Genomic DNA, 24,162 nt, shown 5'->3' with positions numbered 1-24,162 from the left:
TGGGCACTCAGTGAGGGAGTTTGCCAGTCGCCCAGCCGGGTCGGGCCGTTCCGCGCCGCGCCGCTGGCTCCGCGGTTTGCCGGGGAGCGTGAGAGCGCCGGGCCGGGCGCGCTGTTTGTTTTGGTTACACCGAGTTTGCTCTGGGAGACTGGGGGGCGCGGGGGGCCTCCAGACAAGGGGCTTTTGTGAGGCGGGCTGCAAGCCGATCCCCTTTTGTGGTTTGGCTTTTTTTGGATGATACAATTTGTTATTCCAACAACTACCCCAGCGAACGGACCCCGTTACCGAGCCCCCGACGCCGCCGGAGCCAGCGCAGCGCTCGCCGTGCCTTTGTCTGCACCCACCTTCGGCACGATGGCAGCTGCTGGGGCTGTGCGCCTGTGGCTTTGCCCAGGGGAGATGGGGGCCAGGGGACTGGGAGCTGCCATCCCTCCTTGGCAGCTGCAGGGCCAGGGCTGTGCTGACTGGGCATCTTACGGGATTAGTCCGGGCTGGGAAAGCCAGGAGCACAGGCAGAAAGCGCCGGGCTGGGTGAATTCCCCGGCACACTCGTGTCCCTGGCAGCACGCTGACAATGCCCTGATTGTTGCCACGCTGCTGGGGGCTGGAGCCAGTGCCAGGGGGGAGCCCATCTGTGGGGCAGTCCCCTCGCCCCCCTGGATGGGGCTACAGCCTTCACCTCACCTCCAAACACCAAAGCTCAGCAGCTCATCGGGAGCTGTGGGAGTTTATTCCCCTTCTGCCCTTGGGCATGAGGGCTCTGGCCCCAGCCACAGCTGGTACTTGAGGCACTTCCCCCCCCAGCAAGCCCTGACCATGAGAGGGACCAGCTGTCCCAGTGGAGTGCTTGTGAGCAGGGTGGGAAGTGGGGAGCAACCACAGCATTTGGGATCCATGGCATCCCCAGGATGGTTCTGCAGACCTCGAGCAGGGCATGGGCACTTCTGTATCACACGTGCAGGTTCCTGACAGATAGCAGCAGCCGCTGTGCTGGGGTCGGATTTTGGGGTCCTATCAGCAGCCACCCACCTGCTCCACAGCAGCCCCAGCACATCGAGGTCCACCCAGGGTGGCTGTGCAGCCTCGTGCTCAGCCCCCAGGACCATGGTGCCAAGGCGTGTCCAGCGCGACGGGCAGCCCGGGGCCGGGCGGGGCAGCTGGAGCATCCTTGGCCCGCTCGCCGTTGCCTCCTGCGGCGCGGGGATGCTGCTGGCTCCGTTTGTCTTGGCTCCGTCGGGCTTTTTCCTGCATGCAAGCGGCTGGAGCTGGGTAGGAGCCAGGGGGGTTATAAATAAAAGCATCGGACACCTCTCGGGGTGGTGCTGAAAGCTCCCGAAATAGCCCCGCGCCCCGCCAAGGCGTGCCTGGCCGGGATGGCCCCAGCAGCAGCCTCAGCTAGGGGTGGGAGCTGGGATCCCCCTGCTCCCCAGCTCCCGTCCCGGCCACCGTAGAACATCCTGAGTCTCTCTCTCCAGCTCCTGCAGCACTGGGATGTGTCCCTGCTCCTGCCTCCCGACGGGATGTGTCCCTCTGAAGCTGGCTGTCCCCAGGATGGAGAGATGCCCCAGGGGTGGGCAGTGGGCAGCAGCCATGTCTGAGCTTGCCAGCAGCACAGGCATGTAGTGGTGTGAAAAAGCAAGATCAGCACTGGTGAGGACCCTGTGCCACAGCCCTGCCAGGGGAGCAGAGCATCCCTGGGCCATGGTGCGTGCCAGGCACCACGTGCAGGTGACATGACTTTGGCCAAATGGCCCCTTGGCCATCTCTGGTGGATGGAGGAGAGCTGGAAGAAGGGTGCCAGCTTCACAGCTTCACTTCCCGTGCCCGCCTGCCTGGCCACCTGCCGTATTTTCACCGCAGCACTGGCCTGGCACCGGCAGGGAGGGTCAGAAGCCGTGGGACACTGGCCTTGTGTGACATTTGCTTTCTGCTGGTGGAGAAAGCCCAGCTTGCTGGGGTCATGGTCTGGCCCTGGCAGAACCCAGTGGGGCTGTGGGAGGGGGCAGCTGCAACTTCCGGACAGAAGGAGTTGCCAGTAGGGCAGGAGCTGGCACCAGTAGCCAAGCAGGACCCATCCAGGGTTCCTCACTCTGACCACCTTTGCTTGACACTCCACACTTTGGTGAGGGGATTTAGGGTGTCCCCTGGCCTTCCCATGGTCAGGACTCTGTCACCCCACACTGGGCAGGGATCAAGGGGCACTGCCTGTACCCCTGCCCAGCACCACCAGTGCCTCCAAGATCCTTTCCCTGCTCTGTTCCTGCACAATAGCTCCGGGGTCAAAGGCTGAGGGGTTCCTTGGGGTTCTTTCCTCTTTTTGTTTGGTTTTTCTGTCAGAATTCTCCTCCAGTAAAATAGAATGAATAGGTCATTTAATTTCCCCCCATGTTTCACTGGCACGTGTGAAGGCTCATAAATGGCAGGTGAGTGGCAGCGCTGGTGCCTGCAGCAGATGCCCAGTGCTCACCCGAGCTGGGGCTGCCACATGCCCACCATTTCCTAGAAGGCAGCAGCAAACATGCCAGCACCTGCCCTATGGCAGATCTGCTCCCTGGCTCCCCTTCTGCTTCCCAGGTTTTGTTTTTCTCCCCAGGTCAGTTCTGCTCCCCAGTGCAGGGAAACAACTGGGAGTGGCATTGGGGTCCCTCGAGAGGGGAAATGGGTGCCAGTCCCACCCTGAGCATTATGGCAGGCTCCCAGCACCTGCACCCAAACCAGGGGGTGGCCCCATGACAAGGTGAGATGTCCTCGGTGCGATGTCCTCGCTGGGCTCAGCACCGTGTCACTGCCAGCCCTTGTAGCCCGGGGCAGGATGAGAGCCTCTTTGGACAGTGGGTCCTTAGTGGGGACAGAGAGAGGTTCCCACACAACACAGCCTAGAGGAAAGCTCTGCCTGGAAAAGAGGAGCTGGATGTTGTTCCAGCTTGGAGCCTAAACAAAAGGTTTTGCAATAAGTGTGTCCCCTGGCCCCGACTCAGCACCCAGCTTGGCTGGCCACAGTGGCCAGCACAGACCTCCCAGTCACCACTGAACTGGTCCCTGACTTTTCACCCTGGTGCTCTCAGGACAGGGCATGGCTCTGTGCTATCCCCCAGGAAAACATGTCCCAGGAGACTGCAGGGGCATGGGGACACGGGGATGACACTGAGCACCGTTGGCTGCATGTCCAAGGGCTGGTGCCTGGCAGAAATAAATCAGAGAACACTCAGTGTGTTCCATGCTGATTCCCACTCCTGCTTGGACTCCAGGCTCTAGTTTTGCTTGGCAAAGGGTCAGTGGTAACAGTGATGCCCTGGGCAGATGCTCTGTGCCCTGTAGGGAGGCAGGGCTGGCCCTGGGGCTCTGCAAAGGTCATGGATGTCTTGGTGCTGTTCCAAACGAACTTGTTCCCAGCTCTGTCTGAGCTGCATCTCCTGCTCCTTTCTCCAACCTGGGTCCAAAAGTGTTTTTTCCCTGGGATGGTCTGGGGCACACAAAACCTATCCCATTTTCCTCTGGGCTGCCCTGGTGTGGTCCAGGTCTGGCTCTGCCAGGCATCTCTGGTGGATGGTGCTGTGCCAGGAGGAGCAGCAGGAGACGAAGGGGATTTGTGGGTGCAGAGGTTCAGCCAGAGGCAGGCCAGGGGGGTCTGAAACCCTTTAAAGCCAATTAAATGAGATACTCGACTGCTCTGGCAATTAGGAGCCTGATAATAAGACTGTGGCTTTGAGTAGTGGCATGCTGGCATCTCTTGGGGTTGAAAGCTGTTGGTTAATGACAAGTAGAGGTGGTACACGTGGGAAGGGTGAGCTGCCTGCCCCTCCTGGGGCACAGCACCCTGCTGGCTCAGACCCCAGAACCCTGAGGGAAGAGGGGAGCAGAGCTGCCCCAGGGACTCTCTGCTGCCTGTGCCACAGGGCTGGGGGTGAACAGAGAGGCTTTGGCATAATCCCCAGGAAAGCAGGGCCACTGGAATTCCCTGTGAGGCTTTCGGCTGCGAGACAAAGGAAATGTGGAAACTGGGGGGAGGGGGGGATTAAAAAAAGGTTTTAAAAGCAGCAACCCCAAACAAAAATCTCAAATTGGAAAAATCAAAGCAGCTGATTCAGCGATGTTGAAACATCTTGTGACAGTGCTGGGGACATTCTTCCAAACAAAATTCTGGGAAGAAATCAGCTGGATTTTACACAACCAGCATCCATCCCAGCAGAAAGGCACGTGTGGGGGTGGGGGTGGGGGGACTGCCCTCGGATCAGTATCCCCCCTGGCATCAGTACCCCCCATGGCATCAGTACCTTGGGATCAGTGTTCTGGGATCAGCACTTTGGGATCAGTACTCTGGGATGGGCATCAGGAGCCCTGCAGTGCTGCGAGCCCGTGGCACTGGCCCCACTGAAACAGGCAGTAGGGAGCGTGGGGGAAAATCTGAAACCCAAGCCGGCAGCGCGGGGCCAGCGCGGTTTATGGTAGCGTCTTGTCAGAGTTTCCACTGAACACCTCGGGCTTGCTGGGCTCAGCTCACACAAATTCAATTAAATTAACGAACAGAAACCAAAATGCTGCCTGAAAAGCCTGCGCCGTCCCCCTCGCCGCGCCGCGAACGCCTCTGAGCAGCTCCAGCGCTGCCCTGCCAGCAAAACTCCTGCGCGGTGCACGGCCCCGGCGGCAGAAGGGGATGGGGACAGGATGGGATGGTGTGGGATGGGAACAGGATAAGAAATGGGATGGGAACAGGATGGGGATGGCAACGAGGATGAAGACAACGATAGGGTGCTCAGAGCAGTGGGATGGGGAGGGTTCAGGCATCAAAGGATGAGGGTCCTGCTGGGAGCCCCTGCCATCCAGAGAGGAGCCGCCGCTTATTTTCTTTCCTGGGCTAACTGGGAATGCAGGAAAGCCAAATGCTTTAACCCCCTGACAGCCCCCTGCATGCCAAGGGCAGGGGAGGTGAGGGGTCTCACCTGCCCAAGTGGTGCAGCCCCTGTGTCTCCTCCCTGACATCCCACAGCTCACCTAGATGCTGCTACACACCACACTGCCCAGCAGGTACCAGTGCCCCGCAGGATGCTCTCTGCTGGGAGCTGTGCCTGGGAGACCCTGGGAGGGGTCCTGGGCAGGGGTGGGGGAATGGCAGGCAGTTAGCAACCCTCTGGTGGGGGGGGGGTGTGTGTGGGGGGGGTGAGATTTGCTGAGCAAAGTGGGGTGGAGGTCACTGTGCCTGCACTACCCAGAGGGGTGCCAGCGGGAAGAACTGGGAACCAGTCCCCACCCTGCCCCGGAGCCCTGTGCTACGCCACTGTGCCTGGGGAGCAGCACCTTGCCCTGGTGAGACCCCATGGCGCAGGCAGGGAGCAGCCACCGCGGCGAGGGCGAGCAGGCAGGACGAGGCCATCACCCCGGCAGGTAACCCTATCCCCCCCCCGCGCCGGGGAGGGACACAGCCCAGGCCCCCGCTCCTGAAATTTCTTTTAATGTAAACCTAGCTCTGAGGCAGCTTTTTCTCATTTTTAAACTATTTCATATCAATCCTTGGCCTGACATTTGTTTTCTTTGAGTGCGGTGGGGAGCGTGGTCGGCATTGCTGAGGAGATCTCCTCAGGAATCTTGGCAGAGGCGGCTCCCTATCTTTGAAGAGAGGCAAATGCAAAACAGAAGGCAGATATTAGAGAAGCATAAACAAGATTTCCTCCCCCCCCACGCTCCCCCCCCCAGCCCCAGAAGCAGAGCGGCAGCCGGCTTGGCGACACGGCGGCGGCAGGCACCCCACGTCTGGACCCCACCAGGGCCACAGCACCTGCCCGGGTTGACCCCCAGGGACCTTGAAGCACGTCCCCATCACCTGTGGCCACGCTGCTGTGCAGACAGATGTGGTCAACCCTGTCCCCAGGGGCTGTGACCGGGATGGGGAGCGATGGCAGCTGAGGAGACATCGCACCGGGAGGAGCTGCAGTGGAAGGGGGAGGATGGTGCAGCCAGGAGTGCTCCCGCTGGGGTCTTGTCTTTTGGGAGCCATGAGCTGGGTTCTGGGGTTGCCCTCCCCAGATGCTGGAACCCCAAGGAAATGCTGCTCTGAGGGCGAAGCTGTTTTCACCAGGATGGTGTCACAAAGGGGTTTTGTGGAGGACATGCATGAGTGCCATAGTGTGGGCAGCAGCCAGGTGCAGGCAGGGTCACCTGAGGGTGTTGCTAGAAGCCTGCTAGAGGAGAGGCAATGGAGATCAAAGGACCCAACAAAAGCAGGGAGCTGGGATTTCAACCCCTGACATTGACATAAAATGACTGTTAGGATAAACCCTGCAAGGCAGGTTCCCATCCCAGGCAGCCAGGTTTGCTGGTGGCAGGGGAGGCTTGGGGCTGTGCTCTTTGGTATTTGCTCTTGGCAGCTCAGGCATTTCTGGTACCCTCCACCCCAAATTTCACCCCAGGGATAGATCCTTAGGTGCTGAGGAAGTGGCTGAAAATGCTGCTGGCCTTGATCTGAGAGCCTTGGAGGAGAGGCCCAGCATAGGGCATGGTCCTCCTAATTGAGCTTTGAAGCCACCAGAGGTCTCCCCATGAAGCCACTAGAGGCTCCCCATGGCTGTGACTGCCCTAGAGCTGCTATGGGCTCACACTGCTCCTCAACTGCATTTCTCTTCATGGGATTCCCTTCCCATAGGGCACAGGGCAGGGGCTGGAGCAGCCTATAGTGTCCCTATGTTCACTTAGGAGATGAAGCCACATCTCTGCTGTGATGCTGTGCAGGTGCAGTGGGATCCAGCACCTCCATCACCCCAGCTCTTGGCAGGGGTGGGGACACAGGAGGTCTCTGGGGCATGCCTTGCCCCTCACACATCCTCACACCCCAGGTGAGCTGCCCTGGCCACTCAGAGCATCCCTGCCCCAGGTAGCAGCTTATTATAATTAAACATGAGGCTGGGGGCTTCCATATCTTCAGTTGATGGCCACTTGCCCACAAACTCCCCAGGAAGGGACTTGCTCTCTGCATGCCCCTCCAGGCTCAGCAGGTCTCTTTGCATCATTGTTTCCACACGGGGCAAAGCAGTGTCTGACACACAGAGCTGGGCAAACACCCTCTGCCTCCCACCAGAGCATGTGTGTCCCTGTGGCCAGGCTGCTTTGGCTGACCAGGACCCCGAAGTTGCCCCAGAGCTCCTGCAGCTCTCTGGGGCTCACAGGCTGTGGCTCTCCCCAGGCTGTCTGGGTTCCACATCCCACACCAGGATCAGCGTGAGAGACTCTGTGCCTGGGTTGTGGCATGAGCCAGGGCTCATATGGCAGTTCAGACTCCATCACCGCACCCACACAGACCCTGCCCAAGCTCCAGAGAGGGGCTCCAGACCCTGCCCAGTAGCTGCCAGCATGCCAAAGGGGATGGGACCCTGCAGCACTGCCATCCCCACTGCTGACCCCAGCTCCAGCTCCAGCTCTCGCTCTGCTCTGCTTTTTGGCTATCAGGGTCAGCATCACTGCTGCCCCCCTGGGCAGGCCACCATCCTCCTGGGAGAAGGAGGAGGAGGAGCAGAAGAGGGGAAGAAGAAGGGAAGAAAAGAATGAATCCCCACAAAAATGTCTTCATAACAGGAAACGTCTCATAAAATACCTGTGGTTTGGCATGTGTGATCTGACTGGTCAAACTATGCACCTGGCAGGCAACCCTGCTATTAATGCTCTGCACAGTCTGGTATTTCGGTGGAGCTGAGGCTGGGGTGTGGGGGAAGGATGGGACCAGGGAGCTTGGGGTGCAGAAACCTTCTACTGGGGCCAGGATGAGGGAGGAGCATGACCCTTAGGTCTCACTGGCCTCCATGCACCCAGGGGCACAGCCCAGCCGTGCATCAGTGAGGGCATGTGGGGAGCGGGGCTGAGCCTCGTGCCCCAGGCAGACACCTGGCATTCTGCAGCCTCTGGCCAGGGTTTTCCACCCAGTCCCAGGTCCAAGTCAGTGTAGACCTGTCCAGAGACCAGGTCTCTGTCTGGGTCTCCACATGCCACCACTCCCCAGGGATGGCTTCACCTCACGGGCATGTCGGCAGTGATCAGCCAGGGCTCCGCAGTGCTCAGCACAGGAGTTTTGACAGCTGGAGGTGAGGGATTAAGCCCTGAGCTGTGACCTGCTGCAGGCTTCAGTTTGCTGTGCTCCCAGCACACACGTGGAGGGTCATTAATCCCCTGAGCTGAGCCCTGACCTGGTGGCTGTGGGATCAAGTGGTGGCATCAACCTTGTTGGCAGCACCATCGCTGGACCCGGCCATGGGTAGTGTGCACCATGGATAGTGTACGATGGGCATCCTGCCCCATGGGCAACATTTACCACAGACACTGTGCACCACACAGGTCCCTGCCATAGCCCAAGTGCAGCCTGACCCCAGTGCAGGACACTACCTGGCCCCTGTGGTGGGGCAGCAAGCAGTGCCCGTGTGCTCCCCGCTCTCAGCATATCACAGATGGCTCAGGTGTGCCAGGAGGTGAGTCCAGCCAGGGAGAGCCACCCAGGCTGCTTTTGCAGCACCTGGAGAGCAGCTGTTTGACACCCAGTGGAGTGGCAGAGCCCAGCGTGGCACTGCCTCATGTTGTACATCCCTGGGCCCCTTCCTCTGCAGGCCCCCACTGCAGAGCAGTGCCAGCTCCTCTCCTGCACCCAGCATTGCCACGGGTGCCAGTTGACCTGGGGCTACCAAGAGCTGTTTGCCCATGGCCTTTCTTTCAGCCCTTCACACTCACCTGCCCCTGCAGTAGGTTGTTAACACAGCAGGAGCTAATTAACACAGAGCCCCCCCCCCCAGCCTGGGCGTTAATTTGGCTGCCACCCTGCCTGGAGCAGCGCAGGACAGATGGGCACAGCCAGCACCTGCAGCCAGCCGGGCTGAGGGCACCGTAAGGTGAGGCACCATGCCCTGCCGTGCCCACGCCGCTCGGCGCAGAGGCCAGGCGCGGGCGCTGCAGGGGTGGCCAGCGGCTGCCTGCAGATGGGCTGGAGTGTTTTTATTTCGTCAAGGAAAATGTTTTCTTGTTCCCTGGGCCGAGGGGCGGGCGAGGCTCGGGCAGGCGGCGCGTACAGCAGCTTGGGGCTGGGATCGGGTGTCAAGGACCAGCCTGCGCCAGCACTCTCCCCGCGCCCCGGCGCTGCTCGGCCGAGCTCCTCCTGCTGCCTTTGGCTCTCGCAGCCCGGCCCACGGAAACGGCGTGCCCGCTCTGCTGCTCAATGGCTCACTTCTCAGCTTCTTTGACTCATTTTATTATTCTTTTTAAAGCATGTGTAGCACAAACCCAATCATCTACCTCCCGCTGGAGTCGGTCCAGCCCCGTGTTGGGCTTGGAAAACCTCCCTGCTTTTTTTTCCCCCCCTTTCTCCCCCCCCCCCCTTTCTTTCTTTTTTTTTTTTTTTTTTTTAATTGTAAATGACCGGAGGATGGAGCGGCCCGACGGGACACGGCGGCGTCCAAACCCACCCTGCTCCAGCCCACCCACACGCACCGCCTGCCCTGCTGCTTGCTGCCTGCTTGCTGCCTGCTCTTTGTGGTGTCCACCTGAGTCAGGCAAGGATGTGAGGAGCTCACCGCGGCTCACCGCAGCCCAGGGTGTGGTTTGCAGAGCTGGTCCCCGCTTCCCATGCCGCACAGTTGAAGTGCGTCACATGCCCCATCCTGTGCCCAGGCAAACCCCCGTGGGGGGCTGGCGTGGTCCCCGGTTTGGTGTGGGGACAGAGCTGGGGCGGAGGCCGGCGAGCGGCACGCTGAGCCCCAGGCTGATCGAGCTTTTTACTGCCGGGTTTAAACAAGTTCTCCATTTTACTGACCTTCAACCGCAATCACAGATCCCCCACGGATCACATATATTGACTCAGAAAATAATTAGCTTTGAAGGGAGCAGGCGCGGGGCCTGCCTGCCAGGGCCATCATTAATATGTAAGTAACAGGGGCCATAAATCAGCTGCAGCTCAGCGAACAAGCCCCGGGTTGTGCACGCAGGGGATGCGTGGGGCTGCGTTCCTCGAGGGAAGGTCACCCGGTCCGTGGGCAGGGCTGTGCCCAGAAGGGTTAGCATGGACGCTGTGGGGAAAGGAGGATGGTGTGGGGCAGCAGCAGCCCCGTTCTGCTGGGAGTGGTGGGGAGCTGCCTGCTAGGAGCTCGCTGGGAGCTCACTAGTCTCCCAAGCACAAGCCATAGGCTGTTTCTGGAGCGATGGAGGCAGCTCTGGCTGCCCGAGCCCTCACACTCTTTGGAGAACAAGGTGACATTTCTTGTCTCCTTTCTCATGCTTTAAGTGTGAGATTTTTTCCCCCGTTCCCGGAGCTTTCATGGCGTGCCAGGGGTTTTTAACACGTCTGCTCACCGACTGCCAGGGGAGCAGACACTTGCTCAGCCTGCGCGCCGGCAGCCCGCTCTGAAGCGGTGCCAAGGGTCTCGGTGCTGCGCCACCACCGCACCGGCTGCAGCTGTGCTGAGCTCCCACTCCCCCTCCAGAGCCAAGCAGTGCAGTGCTTCCGAGTCCTGTCCCGGCTCCAGCATCTCGGGGACCCCTCAAGCGCTCCCCTGTATGAACCCTCCTGGCCCAGCTGGTCCTGCTGGGCTTGGCTTTTCCACAGGGAGAGGCTGTGGTCGAACTCCCCAGCTGTGCTGGGGGACTGGAGCTGCACCTCAAGGACGGCAGCCTGGCTGGTGATGGTGCCCAGCCTGGTGTTGCACTTGTGTGCCCAGAGCTAGCCATGGGTGGCAGAATGGGGTGAGTCCCATCCCACAGTGCCAGGAGAGACTGTGCTTGGGAGCATCTTCCCTTCATGCCCCTGAGCATCTCCTCTGCTCTAGGTGGGAAAAAGGTGACTCCTCGTGGGATTTCTTCTGGCCATGCCAGAGGAGTCCTCATCCCACAGGACAACAGGCAGGTGACACTGTCACAGACACAGAAGCCCTGCTCCACAACATGAACCAGCCCCTGTCTGCAACCTGCCCTGGGAGAGGAGAACATTGCAGGGCTGCTCCTTGTGATTAATTATCATTTCATAACACAGGAGATTTCAAGCATGAAAGAGCCTCTTCACAGACACGTCGTGCACACTTTATCCATCATATGAGACTCCAGATGTTTCCATTTTATTCTCTTATTAAATCACTGCCTGGAGAGCCAGGCTAACGTGAGGCCTCCTGCCCTGCTGCTGGGCACTGCTGCGGGGGACAGCGAAGCACCAGAGAACCCTTTTCCTTGAGGGATATAGATGTGTGCTTGGGGGTCTCAGGGCAGACCCTGTTGTTGCCCCCCAGTATCTTGGGGGAGCGAGGGCAGGAGGAATGACCTGTCTGGTCAGGAGCTAAGCCTCTGTGTGGTGATGCCAAGTTACAACTGGTCATGTTGGCATGGAGCAAGGGCACTCCATTGCTCGTCCATGGCCAGAGCCAAAGCAGCTGGATCACCTTGTCCTCCCCTTCCCTTTCATCTGGCTCCAGTGTCCCTCCAGTGCTGTGCCTCTCCAAGGGCGGGGGTCTCGCTGAAGGACAGGGGGAAAGGGGGACACTCCACAGCACCCAGCAGTGAGGGGCTGAGCCACCCCAGGGCGCTGCTCTTGTGGCATGAGCTTGGCAGAGCCATGAGCAGCTCCCCATGGAAACAGCCCAGCCAGGGAGGAGCAGGGGTGACTAAAGCCCAGGTGGGAGAAGAAAGAGCTGGGAAGGGAGGGAGTTAGAGGTGGAGGCACAGGGGTCATCCCAGGTAAGGAAAACAAATAAATAGCTGATTCAGGGGTTTGTTCTCCTCTTTTATTTAGCAGAAACTGTATTTTCACAGCTGCAATCCCTTAACATGGGATTCTTTTTCCCTTAAACAAATCCTTGTAAAATAATGCTTCATGAAAATAAGCGTTCCTCTTCTCGACCCCGAAGACAGAAAAACAATGAGGCCGGCGAGGCCCTCTCCTCGCCGCCAAGGAGGCTGATGGCGGCTGTCACGCGTGTCCCTGGCTGTCCCACCCCAGCAGCAGCCTGGCCCTGCCCTCCCTGCTGGGTGCCACGGTGGGTTTGGCACAGCACCGGTCCCACTGGCTCCGGTGGGATGCGGGCAGAGCTGAGCTCCTCTCCCAGCATCTGCTGTGGCCACCTGCATCCTCCCAGGCTCCTGGCTCCACCGTGACACCAGTGGCAGAGCTGGCCCTGTCCCCTCCAGCCCTGAGCACGGCATGGGAAGCACAACTACCTGAAGGGGGGTTGTAGTGAGGCGGAGGTTGGTCTCTTCTCCCAGGCAACCAGTACCAGAACAAGAGGGCACAGTCTCAGGCTGCGTCAGGGGAGGTTTAGGCTGGAGGTTAGGAGGAAGTTTTACACAGAGAGAGTGATTGCCCACTGGAATGGGCTGCCTGAGGAGGTGGTGGGGTCGCCGTCGCTGGGGGTGTTCAGGGCAAGGCTTGACAGGATGCTTGGTTCCCTGGTTTAGTTGATTGGGTGGTGTTGGATGATAGGTTGGACACGATGATCTTGAAGGTCTCTTCCAACCTGGTTTATTCTATTCTATTCAAGGGGCTCATCTCTGTGGGCATTTCCCAGGCAGAGCAGAGGTCCTTGGAGACCTCCAACAGCCTGCTGAGCATTTACACCATCAGGAACAATCGCAAGCCAGGCCTCCTCCCTCCCTCTATTCAACTTGCTTTAATTTTGATTTAATTTGTTGGGTTTTGGGGGGGGGTTGGTTTGTTTGGGTGTGGGTGGGGTTTTTTGGGGTGGGGGTGTTGCTTTTTCTCTAGGTTGCAGCTTCTTTTTTTTTTTTTCCCTATCTTCAATGCTGCTTCAGCAAAAGCGATTCAGGAAATGCCGACCAAATCCTGGCACTCAGCAGCCCTGCTCCTGCTCGGGGGGGGGGGCTCAGCTCTCGTTAATAACCCCCAGGGGTCAATTATTGTGAGAAGGAGGGAAAATCAGCAAAGCTCTTTGCCATCACGTGTTGGTTAAGCTTCCGAAAATAAATGTCCTGCACGAATCAATCTGTTTGCAGCTCCGCGCGTGGAGCTGGCGCCGAGCAAGCTGCTGGAGGAGAAGTTTATTTATAGAGAGCATTTCTTTTAAATAAACAGACACTTAAGGCAGAAGCTGCTGCCCCCAAGCCCGCCTCCCCTAGGCTTTCCTGGCCAAGGGCTCCCATCCTTCACCTTCCGAGTGAGCTCCCGTTGCTGCCCGCAAAGGGACGCAGCTGAGCCATGGACACAGCAAGTCTTGGGCTTCACCATCATAGCTTGGGCCCAGCACCCATTTGGGAGATGCAGCACCATCCCAGCTGCTCCCTGTGCAGGCAGGAGCAGCAGGCAGAGGTCAGTGGTATCAGCCTGAGCTGCCCAGAAAACTATGACCAGCACGGACACAGCTTTGGTTGGAGGAGCCCCTGCCTGAGAGATGTGACAGCACTGCTGGGCTCAGCAGCTGTGGTTTGCATCCTTCCTTTTATCCCCACTTAGGTACGTTAAAAATATGTTTGCCTGGGCATAACCCCAGGCAAGCAGGTGCCAGGGAAGCCTCTGAAAGGCTTTGCTGGGTGCCCATCCTTAGTTATTGCTCACAAACCACGCACTCACTGTGCACCTCCCAACCAGCGGGTGGTGGGAAGGGGAAATGTGCCCAGGGCACCGCTGCTCTGGAAAAAGGCAAACTCACCGCAGCCCTACTCCCACCGGCATCCTTCCCGGGTTCCCAGCTGATCCTCACAGGATGGAGGGTGTGGATGGGGGTTGTGGGTGTCCGCTCTCACTGCCGCTTTGTCCACAGGAGCAGTGGGGAGCAGGATGCTGCCGGACGCTGCGGTGCTGCTGGTGGTGGTGCTTGGCCTTCGCTCGGCGGCGGGAGGCGGCGCGGCAGGTTACGCCCAAGTGAAGTACATGCAGCCCATGGTGAAGGGACCCCTGGGACCCCCCTTCCGTGAAGGCAAAGGGCAGTACCTGGGTAAGAGATGCGCTCCATGTGGTGGAGAGGGACACACAGGTGGCTGGGGCTGCTAGGACCCGCCAGCACGGTGGGAAGGGAGAGCGGCATCCTGGGGAAGGGGCCGCAGCACCCCACAGCCATCGGGCACTCCTCAACCCTTTACTCATGGAATTGGTGCCCCCAGGGAGCAGCCTGCCATGGCCGGGGGTCCTGATGCCCAAAGTGTCTTTGGCCAAGCATGAAGGGACTGTTTCGGTCTCCTTAACCCAGCACAGGGACAGGCACAGAGAGAGGCTCAGCAGAGAGGCAGAAACCTTTGCTTGCACTGGGCAAGCACGTTTGGGTGCTCAGTCTGGGAGCTGGTGCGCAAAGGGGCCCCGTGAGCCCTTTGCTTTCCTCCTCTGCCTCCTCCCTTCCTGCATGTCTGCTGGTACCTTTGAGGCGCAGCCCCGGCGCTCGCTGTCTCTCCCTCTCGCTGCCGTTAAACCTGAGCCGTCCCTGCGAGGCTTTTTCCACTCCTCCACCTATTCCGGTTTCCCCGTCTGCGTTTTGCACCAGCTGGGAAAGGAAAGAGGGCCAGGGCCGGAGCTGAGACCAGCCTAGCCAGGGGACAGCAGGGGAGAGACATTTCCTCCCTCGGAGAGCAGCGACCAGAAACTCCACACGTGTGAAATCACTTCCCACCAAATCTGGCAGGTCTTGGGCTCATCAGGGCATCCCCGAGGTGTACATGATGCTCGTTAAAGCATCTACAGCTTAGGAGGGGATGGAGGGAAGGATCTGAGTCCTGTCCTTGATACCAAACACAGAGTCCCCAACATTCTTCCCCGAACACCGAGGGGTAGGGCAGTGCGAGGGTTTCAGGTGCCCGGACAGCTGCGGCGCTGCCTGGTGCTCGGGAAGAGCCACGGGAGCCCTCCCCCTGGGATCGCACAGCCCCAGACCCTCCTGGGAGCTAAGTGTTGGCTCTGGCAGGAGAAACTGGGGAGGGCTGGGCTGCAGTGGCTGATTTACTGCTGGCTTGAATAGCTTATCAGGAGTTCAGCCCAGCACATGTGTCAGAAAACACAGCAAAACCTGGAGCCGCAGCATGCATTGAGCCCCCCCTTCCCTGCCCCCTTCCCAGCTGTTGTAAAGCTGCTCCCTGAACCCCAGCCAGAGACAAAACCTTCCAGTGTAGCACAGGAACGTTTCAGCTGCTGGTGGGACTGGATTCAAGTATCTCCCTGCTGCTTTTCCTTCTTTTTTTCCCTCCCCTTTCTTCTTATACAGCTTGTGCGGCCTCTATGCAGTGCAGCAGAGAGAGCGTGTCAGGCTGCCTCAAGCAAGGTGCAGTTTGGGTGTGAGCTTTGCCAAGGTCACACAGGGCATACCCTGAGGCAGGGCAGAGCAGGAGGGTCTCCTGGGTACAACTCTCCTAAAACCCCTGGAAGAGAGATGGGCAGGGGGATGCGGGCACGGGGGCATGGGCAGGGGGGCAGCTGCAGCCTGAGCTGGTGCAGCTGGGGAAGCCGGTGCCTCCTGGATCCCACCGAGCTCCTGTCTCTGCTTAACCTCTGATTTGGCAAGGAAAATCCCTGCTGGCCTCCTGCCCTGCTCGGGGAGCTCAGCTGACTTGCTGTGACGGCACAGGGCTGTGCCGTGCCCCTGTGGGTTACTCCTGTGCTAGGCCCCCCATGGGCTGCCCCAGCCTGGCCTCAGGGCTCGGACCCCCACCTGCAGGGCCAAGCCAGGCCCTGGGCAGTGGGTACCATCTAGTGAGATTCAGGGCTGGTTTCCTCAGGGCCAAAAATAAGGTCCTCAGGAGCATGGAGGCCTCTCTGGATGCTGCTGAAGGCTGAAAGCACTGAAGCAGCAATTTGCACAGTTAGGTTTATTTTGGCTGGGTTAAGCTCAGGACTGTACAGCTTGCAGCAGGTAAAACCACCTCTGGGTGCTGGCCAGGCCCCAGGGAGGCCAGTAAGGATCTGTGCACCCTTAAGGCACAAACAGTGCCTCAGGTAGGGGTTTGTGCCCAGTGAGTAGTGCAGTTCACCACCTACAGTGACAGAACAGAGGGTTCAGCCTAGGGCAGCCTGAGCTGCAGGGTAAAGGAGCATTTTCCCCCTCTCTATGCCTGGGCAAGGTCCATCCTCTGCCCGCAGGGCTGGACTGCCCAGGAGGTGGGAGCAGGCAGGTGCTGGGCAGCATCTGGGCTGCTGCTGTTGCCCAGTGTTCCCAGAGCCAGTGCCCCACAAATCCTGCTGCTTTTGAGAACTCAGTCCTGTGCTCCTTGAGGGGCTGCTCACTGCATGTAGCTAAGAAGCCTCCAGTCCCTTAGTTGCTCTTAATGGGGAAAACTTGTCACTTCCATGGTTCTTGCCATCTCGCTGCCATCCCCGTGCATGGCAGCTCCATCTGTCAGGGCTGTGGCTGGGTGCTGCTCTGAGCCCTTCCTTCTGCCATGGAAGATGGGATGAGATGCAGCAGCACTGGTCCCATGCAGTGTCCCTGGGAGCCTGTGAAACTCGTTCTCACGAGACAAGGCTTGGCAGCAGCGCTGGAAGGAGCTGGGCTGGGCTCTGCCATGGAGCAGCCAACGTCTCCTTCCTGCAGTGTCATCCAGCCACGCTGGCCAGACCCACTGCTGGCTGCTTGTGGCTGGGAATCACTTCCCATCCTGCTGGATTATTCCTTTGTGGGCCAGTCTGTGCTGCTGGCTCACTCCTCCAGGCATGCTGGGGACCTTACTGGGATGAACACAGCTCCAGAGTGACTGCAGGGTCCACCTGGCCATGCCTGTGCTCCTCAGAAGATGAGAAGCTCCGCGGTGGCCGGGCAAGAGCTCGCAGGGACCTCGCCTGCTCCTTCCCCTTCCTGCTGCCCCAGCTGGCTCCTTGCATTAGCATTCACGGCAGCTTTGTTCAGGCTTCGAGGGGAACTCAGAACCCCATGCTGCTGCTGTGAAATGCAGAGCTCCGAGACATGCGTCTGTGGTCAGACATGGGCTTTTGAAATCGGACACCGCCGGGGCTGCAGTGTCCCAGTTTCTCTCCGCTAACGTCCCCGGTTTGGTTTTCCCGTCTGCTTTTCTGGCCGCCTGCAAGTTGGCAGCTCCCGCCTGGCGCTTCTCCTCCTGCCTTGTGTGAGAGCCTGTGTGTACTCTTCCCTTCCTCCCTGGGCTCAGCTGTAGATCCTTGCTCTGATTCCATGCAAAATGACCTAGAAAACTTATTCTTTTCAAACCGCTGCAAGAAAAGAAAAAAAACCCCAAAAGCTAGGAGGAGGAGGAGAGGGAAACACATTGAAATCATTTTCTGCAGGAATTCTTTTCCAGAACTGAAACCCCAGAAATCTGCTTTTAGTGCAGCACAGCACATCTCCCTCTCTGCCTTTCCCACAACACCATTTTCTGGGGTGAGGAGCAGGAGGTTTGCAGAAATCCAGTGGCAGTGTCATGACAGACAAGTATTTCCTTAACCAAGACAGCCAAGTGACCTCTGCTGGAGCTGAGGATGTGGGCCAGGATCTGAGAGACAGATAAGCTCTGAAAATGTTTCCATTACCAAAGGAAAACAAGCAGGTCCTGGGCTTGGAAATGGCCAGAGCTAAATTGCTGTGCTGAGGAGAGGCAAAGCCACCTCTGATGCTCCGGGAAGGCTGCCACAGTTATGCCTTTCACGTGTCTCAAATCTCTCCTAATCTTTTCCCATTGACCGAGAAAATCTCGGTGTTGGCAGATCCTGGCACTAGGGATGCTGCCCAAGCTGGGGGCCAGGCTGGCAGACCTCATGGACCTCCCCCCCGCTTCCTCCTGAGGGCCATACTGGGGCACACAGCCTCTACTTCTGCTCCCATCTCAGATAGGATCCATTCTCATCCTGGGAACTTGCCCATACAGACCTCTTTGCTCCCAATGGGAACAAGCCACCTTAGGCAGATTTAGTTAAAATTTGCCCAAGATAGAACCACAGAATCACAGAATTGTCTTGGTTGGGAAAGACCTCCCAGATCATCAAGTCCAACCTTCAACCTAAGACCACCACGGCCATTAAACCACGCCCCAAAGTGCCATGTCCACACCATGTTAAAGCCCTTTCCTCTGGCTTTTCCTTTGCCATCCTAATCCCTTGGACATGCTCCTGCCAGCTACCTTCCTTCATTTCAAGCTTGGCAAAATAGTTTGTCAGATTTTTATCCTTTCTCACCCATTCCCGGTGTCCCATGAGCAGCAGCGCCCTGCCTGGACTGGCCTCAAGGAGTGACTTACACTCAGGTCTGTGCTTTAAGGACTGAGCTGGGGCATGTCCTGGCTCTCCTCAGCTTTTGTAGCCTCTCAGCCCATTAGTTTCTTTCTTATATCCGTTTGCAAAAGATCTCAATAAATTCTTTCAGTGTCAAGTGGTTGCAGCCTATTCCCAGCTGGGCTGACTCATTTGGACGCAGCAGAGGCTGCATTTCCCTCCCAGCTATTGGCTTTTCCTCCACCCTCAGCACTTTTTATTTTCTTCTTGGTGAGTTTTTTCTCTGCCTTGTTGGACACAGGAGCTGAGCCAGAGAGCACTGCGGGCATGTCTTAACCCATACACCAATCACCTCTTTGGTCTCTCAAGTACATGCCCAAGAGTTTTCTTTTTAATCCAAAAGGATTAAAGGCCTCCCGAGGCCCTGGACTCGAGGGATGGAGTGGAGGGATTATCCTCACTCTTGGCTTGCTCTGTCACCAGCTGAGCCCAGGCAGGAGTGACCGAATCCCAGGGTGCTTTCGAGGCCACTGGGAAGTGAGGCAAAGGGAGGGAGGTTTGAACCCATCTCCTAAAAAGAACCCCAGCAGATCATCACCAAACTATCCTGCCAGAGCCAACAGCAATTGCTGCTCATGTTGATACCCTCTGTGGAGGGAGGGATGGAGTGAGACTTGGATTAGTACCCTGGGCTCTGGCCAAGGTCTTGCCTCAGGACAATCAGGCTGATGTGATGGCCCTGGAAGCCACAATGGCCACGTTTAAGTAATGCCATGTCTGGAGAAGGGAACCCAAGCAAGTACAGACCCAGGCAGCACTGAAGCCTCGGGCTGTAACGCCCTGAGGGTGTCACCACCAGGCACTCCTCCACCCACCACTGGCCCCAGTAAAGCTCTGCGTCTCCTCTCTCCACAGACATGCCACCGCTGCTGCCGATGGACCTCAAAGGGGAGCCAGGACCCCCAGGAAAGCCCGGCCCACGTGGACCCCCCGGGCCCCCTGGCTATCCAGGGAAGCCAGGCACGGGAAAGCCAGGGATGCACGGCCAGCCTGGCCCTGCTGGGCCCCCCGGCTTCTCGGGCATTGGGAAACCTGGCATCCCAGGGCTCCCTGGCAAGGCGGGTATGAAAGGGATGCCTGGAGCCAAGGGTGAGCCCGGCATGCGAGGAGAGCAAGGGCCAAGAGGACTGCCTGGACCCCCAGGGCTGCCAGGACCAGCTGGCATCTCAGTCAATGGGAAGCCAGGACCCCAGGGTGGCCCTGGCTTGCCTGGGTTTCGGGGAGAGCCTGGCCCAAAGGGAGAGCCAGGGCCTCGTGGAGAGCGAGGGATGAAGGGTGAGAATGGCGTGGGGAAGCCAGGGTTACCGGGGCCCCGGGGGAACGGGGGCCCTCCTGGCCCTGCAGGGCCCCCCGGGCCCATCGGCGTTGGCAAACCTGGCCTCAACGGCTTGCCAGGAGCGCCAGGGGAGAAGGGTGACATTGGGCCTCCAGGTGGGCCTGGCATCAGTGGGGAGCCTGGCCCCATGGGGCCACGGGGCCCCCCAGGCATTGATGGGATTGGCGTGCCAGGTGCTGCGGGAGTGCCAGGGATACAGGGCCCCATAGGACCAAAGGGAGAGCCCGGGATCCGTGGCCTCCCTGGTTTGCCAGGTCCAACAGGCTACGGGAAGCCAGGCTTGCCTGGCCTCAAAGGAGACCGCGGGCAGCCGGGGGCACAAGGAGCCATTGGCGATAAGGGGGAACCTGGTGTTGATGGGGAGCCAGGTGAGCCAGGCCCTGCTGGCATCATTGGGCCACCAGGCCCACCAGGGTCCATGGGGCTGCCAGGCAAGCATGGGCTGCCTGGAACCAAAGGGGATGTGGGGCCAAGTGGGCCTCCAGGAATGCCAGGGATACGTGGTGACCAGGGACCAAACGGCTTTGCGGGAAAGCCAGGGGTGCCCGGAGAAAGGGGCCTGCCTGGCTCGCTGGGACCTCCTGGCCCAGCGGGCCCCAAAGGAGAACCAGGCTTCATTGGCCTCCCAGGGGTGCCAGGGTTAACGGGTGGCCCGGGGCCAAAAGGGGATGGTGGGATCCCGGGGCAGCCAGGACTGAGGGGCCCCTCTGGCATCCCAGGCCTGCAAGGACCTGCAGGTCCCATGGGGCCTCAGGGGATACCAGGGCTGAAAGGGGAGCCCGGGCTCCCCGGAGTTCCCGGTGAGGGGAAAACCGGTGAGCCTGGCATGGCTGGACCCATTGGCCCACCGGGAATGCCGGGAACGCCAGGGCTGAATGGGCCACCAGGCCCACCAGGGCCGCCCGGGCCGCCAGGAGCACCCGGGGTGCTGGACGAGACGGGCATCGCGGGGCTGCACCTGCCGGACGGAGGCGTGGAAGGCGCCGTGCTGGGCAACGGCAAGCCGGGGAAGCCGCAGTACGGCCGCGGGGAGATCTCCGCCCGCATCGCGCCGGCCTTCACCGCCATCCTCACCTCCCCCTTCCCCGCCTCGGGCATGCCGGTCAAGTTCGACCGGACTTTGTACAACGGCCACAACGGCTACAACCCGGTCACCGGCATCTTCACCTGCCCCATCTCTGGCATCTACTACTTCGCCTACCACGTGCACGTCAAAGGGACCAACGTCTGGGTGGCGCTCTACAAGAACAACGTGCCTGCCACCTACACCTACGACGAGTACAAAAAGGGTTACCTGGACCAGGCCTCGGGCAGTGCCGTGCTTGAACTCAAGGAGAACGACCAAGTCTGGGTACAAATGCCCTCGGACCAGGCCAACGGGTTGTACTCCACGGAATACATCCACTCCTCCTTCTCTGGGTTCCTGCTTTGCCCCACATAACAGCTGTTGGGTTCGTTTCCTTCTCACCCACTTTAGCCATAAACTGTCTTTTTTTTTTTTTTTTGGATTGTTTTGGTTTTGTTTTGATTAAAAAAAAAAAAAAAGAAAAAGGTGTTTTTTTAAACTTAATACAAAAAAAAAATCACTGGGAAGAACGCGCAAGCCGTTGTCGTGGGACCTTGCTTCAGGCTGTTCGATCCAGGAGTTGAGGGCAATCAAGAAAGGAGACTTCTTTTCTTTCTTTCTTTCTTTCTCTTGTTGGGGAGGGAGGAGAGCGACTCCCTCAGCAAAGCCTGTTTGGGATCAGTCTTACCCTAGTGACTGTATGTCGAACACAGGAATGAGCTTGGGATGGCAAAGATCTGGCTCTGCAGTGAACTTGCTCTGGGATCCAGAGAGGGTCACCTGGAAGAGCAGGCCCTCCTGGTCTGTAACCAAGCGCCCTGGTTTCCCATGTTGAGCGCGAGTCAAATCAACAGCAGCTGTTGTCATGGATGGTGGATTTGCTAACCAGCACAGGGCTCCTAGGCACTTCACACAAACCTGTCCGGCAGCGGAGATCCAGGAGGGATTGAGACATCTCCTTCCTAAGCCATCAGACACCCAAGTTCCAGTCTCACTGATGGCTGTTTCTCCAGACTGATTTGAAGCAGTCTCCCTGATTCATTCTGGATTCACTCTGGTTGGATTTAAAACCATCAAACATGGAACACTTTGCATAAGCACCTTCTTGTAAGAAGTAAATATTCTTTTTAACCCTCACCCCCAGCACCTTTGGGAACAAACCCGCCCAGGCGCTGGTGTCTGGGAGGATGACAGATGACCTAGTCCAAAGCTGCTGAGGACAGCTGGGACCCCTGATGAACATGAATCCTCTCTTGGCTTCATTCACCTCCTGGCAAGTCCAAGGGCTAGTTCTGTCCCGTTTCCCTGCAGCCCAGAGACTCGCTCGGCCTCCTGAGCATCCTGCTCCGTGACCACCCAAGGAGGACACCTCAAGCCCGGCTCACGGTGCTCCTAGCCTGGTTTGACAGAAGGATCGGTTAGGCTTCCTTGGAAGTGCCACTTATGGACAACTTGCTTCTACTGTCTCACTCATTTGGGATGTGTAAACCTCTGCATTGGTGTCCCCCCTTCCTCTGGGGACCTTTTGATTAAGAAAAAAAAGAAGTGTTCCTTGTACCTTCCCGTTCCGTCATTTCCCAAGGGTGCTATTAGCTACTTAACGATGTCACTGACGAGTCTTAGTGCAATATGTCCCTGTCAAAGTGCACCGTCCCCGGTGCCAGTCTGTGACCTGGCTAAACAAAACCACCACGTTTGTCTGTGGTTACCACTTTGCCTCACTTAATGCTTGAGCTGTCACCAACCTGAGCATGAGCTACAAGGTTCTGGGAGAGGTTTGGACAGGCACTGACCAGCGGCTGCTCTGTCCTTTGCCAAAGGGAGCAACCGAAGCCTCCTGCTTTGCAGATATTCTCGCGGTAGAACATCCATCACCACTTGCACTCACAGAACAGCGATTCTGCTCATCCCAGGCCAGTAGCAGGCTGCTGAAGTCAATCCACGCGCTGCCTGTCCCTTCACAAAGGCACATCCCTGAGAAAACAGCAACAATTTGGTCACCAGGGGAGCAGTCATTACCCTGAAATTGTCCTAAAGCCTGTTCTACGGCCAAAGAAATGTAGCAAGAATGGGACTTGGGATTGTTCTCCAGATGAGACTGTACAAGATATTTAAAAGACTTCTCTTTTTCTGTTCCTGTTTTGTTTGTTTGTTTGTTTTTCTCCGTAAGCCTGTTCTGTGTTTCTGCCTCTTGCCATCCCGGGCTTCCTTTGAAAAACTCACCTATCCCTGGAGCTAAACACAAGAAGGAAATGTCCAGCTGGAAGGTCAGGGCTTCAGCTGCTGCCCCACCAGGGCTGGGCTGGCCCGGCCCCCATCCCTGGGATATTCACCACACCAAGCTACAGGCTTCACGTCCTGATGAAACCTTCTCCAGCTGAAAGGCCACCCCAGGGTCTGATCCCACTGGATGTTTTGAACTCCTGAAGGCAGGGGAGTGTTGGGGCCAATCAGGTTTTGATCAGGTTGTTTCCCAGCAGGAGCCATGCAAAGAATCCCTAAAGTTAAAAGTGGAAGCCGAGATCACAGAATCAGAGAACTGATTTGGTTGGCAAAGCCCTCTAAGATCATCGAGCCCAACCATCAACCCAACACCACCACGGCCATTAAACCATGGTCCCAAGTGCCATGTCCACACATTTCTTGAACAAGCCCAGGCTTGGGAGGAGGGTGCTAGGATGGGGCCTGTGTCTCCTTTATTGAAGTGTCTTTCCTGTGGCGAACAGCAACGAGCTCGAGGTGGTGCCAGGCAAGGCCCTGGCGAGCGGCGGGTCTGGCTCCCACCGCGGGCACCGCTGGAGTGCCGGCAGCGCATCCACACTACCTGCAGCAGGGCCAGGAGCTCCCGGGCCACGCTCCGGGCTGGAAACTTCATCCTGTCACTCAGCAAAGCAACTTATTTATACCGTGTCCTAACCTCCATCTCTTTTTGTTCTCTCTTTGTTGGGGTTTTTTTTTTGTTGTTTCCTGTTTTATTCCAAACTTCTTGTTCTAGCTGGCAGAAAGCGACGACAAAAGCACTCTCACCGCAGCGAGAGGACGGCTCGTTGGGTGCTGTAGATACTGGTTTGCAACTTCACCTTCCCCTCATGTGCAGAGCAGGAGCCATAACCAACCTTCTGCAGCTATATTAACCCCTGACATTTACACAGCAGTCTACAAGGCAAAAAGTATTTTACACGCACATAGAGTTAGGCTAAGAGCAAAAGAAAAACGCCGTAAGAAACGATGCACAGGATGAAGGGAGGCTGTTCCCTGAACCAGACACTGTCAAGGATGAGGGTTTGAGGGTTGGGGTTTTATGTTTTGTTGTTGTTTGTTGTTTGTTGTTGTTGTTGTTGTTGTTGTTTCCATGGAGTACTGAGTAGGTGACATTTGCCAGCAGAAAAAGGGTCATTTTCTGTCGTGTGTGTGAGCGCGTGGGATTTGGGATTCAGTCCTAATAAGTAAAATAAACTAACTAACTAACTAACTAAGAGGTTGGGTTGGATGAAGTTCTATTTTAATGACTGAAAACTGCATTACAATGTGCTTTTTTTTTTTTTTTTATATACAAAATCCTTACTATTTTTGTTAAAATTTGCCTCTAGTATCTTCACT

The 24,162-nt window shown here is 57.8% G+C and overlaps 1 protein-coding gene across 1 annotated transcript in view; it reads left to right on the top strand.

The window, feature by feature from the left end:
• Window positions 1-20,992, top strand: part of COL8A2 (collagen type VIII alpha 2 chain) — a 30,298-nt gene extending 9,306 nt beyond the window's left edge. The window contains exons 2-3 of the mRNA XM_054170944.1: window positions 13,722-13,895; window positions 19,016-20,992. Coding sequence (XP_054026919.1) covers window positions 13,739-13,895; window positions 19,016-20,937 — 2,079 coding nt within the window. The 5' untranslated portion in view covers window positions 13,722-13,738 and the 3' untranslated portion in view covers window positions 20,938-20,992. The remainder of the gene's footprint in view (window positions 1-13,721; window positions 13,896-19,015) is intronic.
• The last annotated feature ends 3,170 nt before the right edge of the window (window positions 20,993-24,162 follow it).

The sequence above is a fragment of the Dryobates pubescens genome, chromosome 20 (genome assembly GCF_014839835.1).
Source record: "Dryobates pubescens isolate bDryPub1 chromosome 20, bDryPub1.pri, whole genome shotgun sequence".
NCBI lineage: Eukaryota > Metazoa > Chordata > Aves > Piciformes > Picidae > Dryobates > Dryobates pubescens.
The sequence above is the reverse complement of the archived record's forward strand: the minus strand, read 5'-3'. Positions and strand labels throughout refer to the sequence as shown.